The 10956-nt window shown below is 41.6% G+C and overlaps 1 protein-coding gene and 1 long non-coding RNA gene across 2 annotated transcripts; one reads left to right on the forward strand and one right to left on the reverse strand.

The window, feature by feature from the left end:
* Positions 1-2531: 2531 nt before the first annotated feature.
* Positions 2532-3994, reverse strand: LOC143850470 (uncharacterized). The gene is made up of 2 exons (XM_077359720.1): positions 2971-3994; positions 2532-2590 (listed from the first exon to the last, which is right to left on the reverse strand). Exons 1-2 carry the CDS (start codon positions 3992-3994, stop codon positions 2532-2534), a joined length of 1083 nt encoding a protein of 360 aa, XP_077215835.1.
* A 2367-nt stretch (positions 3995-6361) lies between these two features.
* LOC143851584 (uncharacterized) lies at positions 6362-10664 on the forward strand. Its single transcript, XR_013236417.1, has 2 exons — positions 6362-9795; positions 10387-10664. It is a non-coding gene; the product is annotated as an uncharacterized LOC143851584 (long non-coding RNA).
* Positions 10665-10956: the final 292 nt, after the last annotated feature.

Raw genomic sequence — 10956 nt, forward strand, 5'->3', positions numbered from 1 at the left:
TAAAACACCCATAGGGATAAACATAGAAATAGATCATGATAAGAAGGGAAAGAGATAAACCTAATCTAATATTCACTTGCCTAATCTAACACAACTACTCAATATAGCCCAATCAAATCAGATATGAGGAGATTTGATCTTAATCTGATTTTATTCTCTAATATTACCCCTTAAACGTATATGGATTGAAAATCGATATATGTCAATTACAATAGATATCCCTAAAGAAATCTAATATGCCTCCTCAAACGTATATGGGTTGTGCCTTAGATTTTTTACCTGCCTGTTATCTTGGCCTTCCGCTGGAGTGGGAAGACTGAACAAAAAGTTATGGAACCCCATTATTCACAGAATAGAGCGGATATTGGACACCTGGAAGCACAATTTGGTATCCAAAGGTGGTAGACTGGTTCTCATAAAGGTAGTTTTATCAAATATTCCGATATACTTTCTTTCTTTATTTAAATGTCCAGTGAGTGTAGCTCAGAGAATTGAGCAAATCCAGAGAAGATTTTTGTGGGGAGGAACGAGTTCTTCAAAAGGGCTTCCTTTGGTTAAATGGAGTGCGGTGTGTCTCCCTATAAAAAATGGAGGATTGAGACTCAGGAGGGTAAAAGGTTTTAACAATGCTCTGTTGGGAAAGTGGCTCTAGAGGTTTGGTGAAGAACAATCTTCTTTGTGGGTTAGAGTTATTGGAAGCAAGTATGGGTTTAAGGAACGAAAATGGTGCTCTGCTGACAATTATAAATTCAAAGGTGTATCGGTTTGGAGGGATATTTTGAAGGTGGAAGTTCTTTTTATGAAAGGCATTCGTTTCAAGGTTTATGTGGTGATAGGATTCACTTTTGGTTGGATCCTTGGTGCTCAGCTGTTCCTCTCAAGGATCTTTTTCTAGAGTTATTCTTGGTGTCTTCTCAGAAAGGGGCATGGGTTAAGGATTGCTTCGAAAGAGTGAACGTGAAAGTGGTTTGGACTCCCAAGTTTAGAAGGGCCTTTTTTGATAGAGAATTAAATTCTCTTCAAGGCTTTCTGTCTTTTATAGAAGATTGCTATATCAAGAAAAGGGGAGCAGGTTACCGAGTATGGACTTGGTGCCCCCTTTTGGCTTCTTTTCAGTTAAAACCTTTTACCATCACATGATTTTAGTGAAGCAGAGCCTATTTCTTCCTCAATATGGAAGTTCTTTTGTCCGCCGAGAGTTTCTTTCTTCGGGTGGACTGTTTGCAGTGGAAGTATTCAGACAATGGATTTTTTGAGGAAGCGTGGAATGCGGCTGGTGGATCACTGCCCTCTCTGCTTATCTGATGGCAAAACAATAGATTACCTTTTCATCCATTGAAAGGTAGCAAGAGATATTTGGGGCCTCATTTTCGCTCGTTTTGGGGTCTGTTGGGTTCCCTCCAAAACCATTGCAGACTTCATTAGGAGTTGGGAGTGGAATCCTTGGAGAAAGAAAGGCAGGACTCTCTGGAAGATGTGCCTTATGGCTACCTGGTGGTTCTTATGGAAAGAGAGGAACGCGCGAGTTTTTGAAGGAGAGGCAAGGTCACCTTATTGGATTTATGTAAAGATGATAGCTGCTGTTATATCCTGGGCAAGGAGCCTTCCTTTGTTTCGTTTTGTTTCAGCTTTTGACCTTTGGGAAGGATGGGCGACCATTTGTAAGGAAGGGGTCAGTAAAGAGAAAATCATTCAATCTTGGCATCCTCCTTTAGATGGGCTACTAAAGCTTAACTTTGATGGTTCATCTCTTGGTAATCCTGGTGATGCAGGAATTGGGGGTTTGTGTAGAAATGACAAGGGGGAAGTTCTTTGGGCTTACTTGGGGCCTATCGGAGTAGCGGACTCAAATGAAGCAAAGGTAAGAGCTGTTCATAGTGGGATCAAGCATTTGGATAGCTCGGTGTTTGATAAAATCATAGTGGAAGGGGACTCCTTAAATGTAATTCGTTGGCTTTCCGGGGTGGTGATCCCTCCATGGAGATTCTTGCCTTTATTCGAGGAGATTGAGGACCTGGTTCAGGGGTCTTCTATTGTGTTTGAGCATGTAACGAGAACTGCCAATGCTGAAGCATATTCTCTAGCTAGGGGAGGTGTTCTTAGATCTGGTTTAGAGTGGTTTGATTATCTCCCACCTTGAGTTATTGTAATTTCTTCTTTTTTCCTCTTTATATCTCTTCAGGACCATCTCAGTTCTTTTTATTTATATAATTCTGCCTTCTTCAAATTTTTTTTTGATGCACACTGCTACGATTGATGTCTGCCTGTTGTTGATATTGTTGAACATAGAATTGCCGCCTGTTGTTGAAGAACGTGTTGCATGAATGATGAGCCGCACAGAGCCTCAAAGAATGAAATTGGACTCAAGCCAGAATGAGAGAGTCTTTGGGCCGGTTTTGAATACCGATCCTTATGGAAATTGGTCACAATGGACCAAAGGCTTGATGGGCAAGACATCATAGGTCGAATACCGATCCCCATGGAATTTGAAACTACGCTCTCAGGCACGAACCTCAAGGAATCGAGGCCCCTCAACTGAGTAGAGCGATCAAGATCAATTTCAAGCACGGACCTCGAAGAGGTACCTCAACTGAAATAAGAAATGGAGATTTGAAAATTAAAGATTTGGAAGAAAGGAGAAATGAGATGAGCAACAACAAACGACTAATGTATTGACGGCAACAACAAGACGAAACTTTGAAAAAGACAAGAAAAAAATGTGCACATATCAAATATGAGGAGTGTTATTGAATTTGGGATGGGGTGCAAATATCAAATTTGGAGTTGTAAGATGAGATGGGCTTTCAAGAAAACAATGGGCTTAAAAAAAGGAAAGGGAAGACACTTTGGGAAAAAATAGAAGAAAAGGCGCATTTCCTTCTCGCCATATATGCGAGATTCTCCATGTCGAAAATCGAAGCAAACAGGATATGATCTGATGTACAATTTGGGTTGCCTTCCATGGCGTACAGGCCTTATTCTGTATGATTTGAACCGCCGGCAAAGAGTCCACTTCAATCCAAATTCGCTTAATTCCTATAGCCACTGCCGCTTTGAGGCCATGAAGAATAGCTTGAAGCTCGAGCATGTTGATATCAGCGCTTTCATCGCATGCCACGATTTCTGAGTATACCATCATGACTATTCCTATGTCATTTCGAAGTAATCCGCCAATGATGGCTCCTTCCTCCTCCAGAGATGCATCACTGTTTAATTTGACCTCTTCTTTCTCAGGTTTCTCCCATGTGCAGTACCTTTCGGTATCTAATGATGGGAGGAATTTAAGTCCAAAGCGTGTAGCAGCCTGGAAATTTGTTTCTGTCGGGTTATCTTGAAGAGGGAGGCCATTAATGTGAATACGGATGTCGCTGATGATTTCCTTGAGGATCAGAGCTTTATGGGTGGACTTATTTTCGAAAATTTGCTGGTTTTTCTCTCTCCAACAATATATGGTAGATTGGAAACCCAATTTTAGAGCCGTGGCCCTCTGCCCTCTTCCTTTAACGGATTCTCTAATCCAATTTTCTTCCTCCAGAATTGAATTTTTTGGTTTTCTTCTTGATCCTATTCGCCATAGAATCGACCTCCATATCCAGGCAGAGTACCCACATTTGAAAAACAAGTGATCGATGCTTTCAGCGGCTGCTCCACATAGATTACAGGTTGTGTCGATACGGATGCCCAAATGAGCGAGCCTTTCTTTCGTATTCAGCCTTCCCTGGATAGCCTTCCAAGTAACAATGGCTTGACGGTGGCTGAACCCTTTGCACCAAATTGTTTTGCACCATTCAGGCTTCCCATGATGCTTTCTGATTTCTTCCCAAGCTGATTTGACTGTAAATTTTCCACTTGGTTCCGGTTTCCATATTGGCAGGTTTTCTTTGCTTCCACTCCTCAGAATTTGACCCAGAATTATTTTTTCTTCCTTTAGGGACTCCTTAAACAACACAGGGTTCCATACTCCTTGGCTTGTGACATTGTCCACAATTTTCATTATAGCAAGGGAGGAGTAGGTGTCGAAATGAGTGTATTCAGCACCCCTTTCGGTTGCCACGGCTGATTCCAATATTTGATGCTGCTTTCGTCCCCCACAAGATAACAAACATGCTGTTTTGCTATATCTCTGGATTTGAGGATGCTTCTCACTCCCCGCGATGGCTTTGCTGGAACCGGGATGGTCCAAATTTTTTTGTGCTTTACATATTTTGCTTGGAACCAGGCTGTCCAAAGATAATTCTTTGTGCTAATGAGGTGCCAAAGGTTCTTAATCTGCATGCTCTTGTTTACCTCTGCCAGCCTTCTTAGACCAAGGCCTCCCTCTCTTTTAGGCTTGGAAATGTCGCTCCATGCTATTGTGTGAATATTTTGCTTCTCTTCTGTCCCCCCCAGATGAAGTCTCGGAAAATCTTCTCAATGCTTTCCAAGATTCCAGAAGGCACATTGAAAGCAGCAGACCAGTATAACTGGTAAGTGCTTAAAACCGATTTCACCAGCTCCACTCTACCTGCCTGATATAGGGATTTGCTAGCCCAGGATTGAATTCTCTTTCTGATCTTTCCAATCAACAGTTGACAATCATCCTTCTTCATTCTCGAAGTGAAAAGAGGTAACCCCAGGTACTTAATTGGCAGCGTGCCTTCTTGCATACCCAAGGTCCTCTTGATTTGCTCCTTCTTACGACTGCTTGTTCCTGCAAAGAACACTTCACATTTAGATTTGTTAGCTTCAAGACCAGTTATATCAGTAAAATCTGTCAGACATTCCATCAGCCCCTTTGCTGCTGTCCTGGTTGCATTCGAGAAGATCATCAGATCGTTCGCGAACATCAAGTGAGATACTGTGAGTTCGCCCTTAACGAAAAGAGTAGAAAAGGTGTGATTTTGTCTAGCTTTCTCTAGGAGCAGAGTTAGGATCTCCATGACTAAGGTGAATAGCACGGAGAGAGCGGGTCCCCTTGCCTTACTCCATTGGAGGAGGTGAAGTAACCGTGCGGAGAGCCATTAATCATGATGGTAAAGAGGGCTTTGAGATTCACTCCATGATCCAATTTACCCAGGTCTGGTTAAAACCTTGCCTAAGCATGAAACCTGGAATGGTTTGTCGGTTGACATTGTCAAATGCTTTTGCCAGATCAACTTTTAAACACATTGCAAGTTTATGGTTGGGCCTATGAAAATTGTGTAATAAATCATGGGTCAGCAAGATATTTTCCTGAATTTGTCTCCCTTTAATGAAAGCTGATTGCGGAGCACTCACCAGCCTACCAATCACTGTTTATAACCTCGAAGCCAATATTTTTGTAATGGTTTTATAAATTACATTGTATAATGAAATAGGCTTGAATTTGGAGGGGGAGGTGGAGTCTAGGCCTTTTGGGATCAAAGTGATGAAGGTCGAATTCACCTCAGCCAGCAATTTACCACTTTTGAAAAAAATTTGATTGCTGCAACAAAGTCATATTTAGTAAGATACCAGAAATGCTTGAAAAAACTTGTATTGAAGCCATCTGGCCGAGGGGCCTTTTCACCATCTTCTTTTAGAATTGCTTCCTCTATTTCCTCTGTGGATACAAGACGAGTTAGATGATCACTTCATCTGCCGTCAACTTGTGAAGAGGTTCTGGGGGATCCTTTACGCTCCTCCTGTTTGTGTTTAGCAGGCCCCGAAAATAATCAATAAGGATGTTTTCAATTTCCTTTGGCTCTGTAGTGAGAGCTCCTTCCTCCGTTTTCATCGCGATGATCTGATTGGAACTTAATCTGGATTTTATTGCCGAGTGGAAATTTTTTGTGTTGGAGTCTCCCAACTGCAACCAGCTGACTCTTGATTTCTGCCTCGCTATATTTTCTTCCAGGATCTTTACTTTTAAGAATTCATTTATGAGGTTTGTCTCTTCCTCTTTCAGGCTGTTACAATTTGGATTAGCAACTATCTTCATCTGGATTTCCTCAAGCTCTTTTTTGATAATAGGAGAAGTGATACCGATCAGACCAAACACTTCCCTATTCCATATGGTTATATGCTTCTTTACTTCATCTTTTGAGTTAACCTGAACATGGGGTTGCCTTTTACCTCAATTCTCCATGCTTTCTCCACAACTGGGAACAGAGATAGGTCTTGCAACCAAGCATTTAGGAACTTGAAGGGCTTGGGCCCTAAACTTTTGAAGTCTCGCAGCTTGACAATAATTGGGCTATGATCAGAAATTCCTGGGTTTAAATATTTCGCATAGGACAATGAGTATTGGGTCAGCCATGCACCATTTATCAGAGCCCGATCTAGCTTAGCAAACATTTTTTCTCTGGTTAGAGCTCGATTATTCCAGGAATATGGATTTCCAATCGATCGAAGATCATTCAGATTGCAGTTTTGGGTGCATTCGTTGAATTCATCTATATCTTGGATTTTCGGCATTGCTCCTCCCTTTCTTTCGCTATGGTACCTTATTGCATTAAAGTCTCCTATGAGAATCCAAGGTTGGCTAATTGTACTTACAATTTGCTCCAGGTCCCTCCACAGAATTCTTCAATCAATGTTGCAGGTGTGGCTGTAGACAGCCCTTAGAGTAAAGCTCTGATTCAATTGTTTCATGTGAACTTCAGCATGTGAGAACTGGCTAGTTTCCATCTTCATTTATAATTTTACTCTACCCAGATCCCAAAGAATCCAAACTCTACCCTTGATAACGTTCTGATAATTTTTCCAATAGTTCCAGTCCTCTTGAATGTCATTGACAAATTCTCTAAGCTTATGGGCTCTAGCTTTCGTTTCCATGATGCAGCAAATGGGCAATTTATGCTTGCTGATCAAATCTCTGATTTCATCCCTCTTTGTTTTGGAGCACAATCCTCTGATGTTCCAAGACCCTATAATATTCATTGATTTGTGAGATTCAAGGTGATTTGGGCTCCTGAAGAGTCTGCAGAACTAGTACCTAAGCTCGCTCCTTTAAACTTCGGATCAGTTATTGTTTCAACTGGCGCGCAATTCTTAGGAGATTGATCTGAGCCATTTCCTGCGATGATCCTGATATTTTCCTCCGGCTTCCCATGATCCATGCTTAATTTCTGTTCAACCGAGGTATGGCCTTTCGTTTGGATCTCAGTTCTACTTTCCTGGACATTTCTGATGGATAGGGCTAAGCCCAGGGACCAATCTTTTCTCAGATTAGCAAATACTGAGGGGGGTTCATGGTCTGAGAGTGCTTCACTTTCTTCTTCTGACGGCCTTTGCTCCTCTTCTTCTTTCTGATCATTTGCCTCTTCATCTTCATTCAGAGTTTCTAACACATTGAAGTGGTTGTGAGTTACAATATTGGGATGCTGAACTGATTTTGAGGGTCTTTCCACTTCAGTGGATTTGCTATTTCTTACTTGAAAGTTTTCCCTTGTGTCTGTCATTTTTTGAACTTGGTTTTCCAAATTTTCGCCTTTCTTTGTCTGTTTGGGCCTCCACTCCTGCTTTGAGGTAACAATTGGGACAGTTCTTTTAGTACCGAGGGGACATACCTTTGCCGAATGACTATAAGTATTGCATTTGGGGCATGAATTGGGTTTCCAATCATATTTGACAGGTTGGGAAGTAATTTCAGAGGAAATTCTGATTTGGATGGTGTCTGGGAGGATTGTGCCAGCTTCAATTTTCCACACAAATACGAGCAAAGCTCAATCGCAAAGATTCAGCTGTTTGGCTGTCCATGTAGAGGGGTTTTTCAAATCCGCTAGCAATTTTACTAAGGATTATGTTCGTCCAGAATTTTAGATGAAGATTTGGCAATTTAATCCAGATTGGGATATACTGCAGGTTTCCCTTTTCCACCAAAACATCTTTGGATCATTTTCTTAGAATAAGAGGTCTACCACCATAGCTGTGGGCCGGGGTTTCCAGCACTTGAGAACAGTCTTCTGAGTTTGTAAATTTGAATAGGAAGAACCCATTACTCATGGCGATGAGCTGTACATCCCCTTTCAACTTCCATTTTCTGGCTAGATGATCTCTCAGAGCCAGAAAATAAGGTCTTCGCCCCAGGAAATAACCTACCAGACAATTTTCCCACTTGCTTTCTGCTTCCGATACTTCTTCATCTTCCACATCTATGTTAATTTCACCATCCTTGCTCTGGATCCACGGGAGTTGTTCAAGGTTTGGGGAACTTTTGTTTCCTGTTGAGAGAACAACGGGTTCCATGGCTTGTACTTTTCTTGGGTTTGAGGTGAGCTTGACTTTTGCAACATATTCGAATTTTCATTTTCCTGCCTAGAGGAGTCACTCCTGATTGATGCTGTCCCAATAACTCTTCCCAAAGCAGGTAGGTGGGGGAAATCTGATTCAACCACTGCCTTTTGTGAAGCGTTCAAAATTTCTCTGGTCTCGTTTGAGCCCTCAACAGTGCTATCCAAGCCTTGACTTTCAAAATTTGAAATTGGCAGTTCTGTTTGGGCGTGGGGTTCAAGAGACCTACTCGTCAGGTGGTTAGCATTATCCATCGGATAAGCAACATCCCCCTCAGATCTAGGCCTAGGCTCTAGGCTTTCCTTTAATGGACTGTGCCGGAGGATTTGGGGAATATTTCCACAAATAGCAAATTTTCCTTCTCCTTCCTCTTCCTTTGTTTCTTCTCACCCATGGTTGGCCTCTTCAGGAAATATATATTGGTTCAGCTTGGGGGTTGAGGGTGGGGTGAAATCGGCATGGTTGTCCACTTCTTCAAGCAGCTTTGTTCTCTGAGTTTTAGGATTTTTCTCCTTCTTCTACTCTTTGCCATGGCTTTGATTACCTGTGTTTTTGGGCGATGCACCTCTAGTTTATCAAAAATTTTATGGACCCTTGTGCCTCTTTTGAAATGTGTGGTGGGGTCGAAACCTTGTGTAACTTCTTCTTCCTCGTATCTTCCTTCTCTGAGAGCTGCTATGTTTTTATAGATATCCTTTTCTCTATCCGATATCTGGAGGGGGGACCCTTGAGCTTTTTGGGGGACCTGAAGGGCTTGGGCCCTCAAGATTTTTTTCGAGATCATTATCCAGAAATGAAAGATCCTCATCTGGTTAGTATCCATGGCCTGCTTGGATAGCATCTCCAAATCCTAGAGGGGAGTCCTTACCTGGGTCTGAATGTTCAGAAAAACTTTTTTTAGGAGAGTTATGAGCAGAAACAAGGTCGTCGAAACCATATTCTGCTTCAAGTTCTTTCACGGCTTGGGGATGCCTGGATCAGGGGGTTTCTCCTTGAGCAACCCGAGCAGAGGACCAACTATAAGAGGGTTATTGCAAAAGAACTTCTCAGAACGGAAACGGAAACCTAGGGGTGAGTAGTTTGCAAAGGACAAAAGGAAAGAGCGTTGGAATGAAATGGGATATGGGAACCAAAGAATCCACGACCCATAACATCACTGAACTTGGGAATACAAATATCTAGGAAGTTGAAACCATAGGCCGTGCTTTTGATTACATTGCAGTCATCATGACTCATGACATGCATAACTTAACTTCCATGCCTTTCTTTCTTTTCTAATGAAGTAAAAGGAAGAGTAAGAACCCATCTTTAATTTCTTCTTCAAACTAGAGGCAGCAAATCGGGGAGGAGATGCTGTGATACTTGGGCGGGCAACAACGGCGAGATTGAACAGATAAGAGAGGGTGAAATATGTTTGTGTTTATAAGTCTAGAGAGAAAGGAGAAACCAGAGGCTGTGCAGATGTTGGGAAAAAAAGGGCAGTAGAAGCAAAGCCGGGCGAGTTGGTGGCCGGGTGGACGGCAAAATCGCCGTCTGCTAGAGAGCGGAAGTGCTTGTTTTGTGGTCAGTGCCAGATCAGATCAATGGCTCTGATACCATGATAACTTACCAACTTTTCCAAAAGCTTAAGCTGTTGGAGAGAGCGTTAATTTTCTTTTATACTTTAACAAAGGTTCTATGCGCAGAAACACAGTTTTGAGTTTGGAATTATTATTAATTCAAAAAAGACTGCTTGGATGTTATTTATAAATATAGAACCTAATTGACCACTTCCTCTAGGACTTCTTTCCAAGAATATATGGATAACCCTTATCTCTAAGACTCCTATCCATACCAAACAACTAGGCAGAGAATTCCACAAGCTATTTAAAGTATAAATTAATTTATTCTACCTAAGTGGGACCGTCTAGGCACACAACAGTTCTTTGTTTTTGTTATGTTTTTGTCCTGACAAGTTTTCTTCTCAGTCTTCATTTTGAAATAAAAGTTAAGCAATCGCATGATTGTAACTTATGAGTGTGACTAAGGTAATTTTATATTCTTCATGTTTTGTTTCATTGTTTTGGTGCTAATATACTATACTTGTTTGTTATTTTATCTTTCTGAATTCCACAATCAATCTGAGAAAGTTTTCTTTTGACATACATTGCCCAGATAAATGTAAATGGACTTCACAGCCTAGAGAGAAAGATGTACCCATTCAAGAAATAACTTCTACTGAGGAAAGAGAGAAGCCTAGAGAGAAAGATGTACCCATTCAAGACATAAATTCTACTGAGGAAAGAGAGATTGCAATGCCAAAAGAAGTGGGCATTTCTTACGTTGTGAATCTGGGTAGCTGTGTAATGGGGAATAAATATGATGGCCTGTCTACACCCGATGTAAATAAAGTACGAGAATACCTTAAATCCAGCTGTATAAATCTGCAAACAGTTGTGGAAGATCCTCTTCCGGATTCTCTGAAAATGGTTGAAAGAATATTAGTAAATATGCCAACTGAACAAATAAATCAGGAAGGTCCTGAAGACAATCATAATCTAGTAGATGTAGATGTGTGCAATTCTTCTGTTGATAAGGGTGTTGAAGCTACTCATGTCGGGGAAACTAATACGGCAAACCAGAATGATAGACTTGATGGAGCATCGTGGCCTGGATTTATGGTTCGGAACTTAGAAGCACGAAGCGGGTGCGGGAGCGGGGGCGGAGGCGGGAGCGGGGGCGGGG

The sequence above is a fragment of the Tasmannia lanceolata genome, unplaced genomic scaffold, assembly GCF_043159265.1.
Source record: "Tasmannia lanceolata isolate RefF3 unplaced genomic scaffold, GAP_Taslan_0.1 ptg000018l, whole genome shotgun sequence".
Lineage (NCBI taxonomy): Eukaryota > Viridiplantae > Streptophyta > Magnoliopsida > Canellales > Winteraceae > Tasmannia > Tasmannia lanceolata.

Excerpts from the sequence above, each read along its gene's own strand:
- LOC143850470 (XM_077359720.1), bottom strand. The coding sequence starts at position 3,994 with ATGAAAATTGTGGACAATGTCACAAGCCAAGGAGTATGGAACCCTGTG. Across the intron at positions 2,591-2,970 it reads AATCATACAGAATAAGGCCT|TTGAGGTACCTCTTCGAGGT; the intron begins GTACGCCATGGA and ends TTCTTATTTCAG.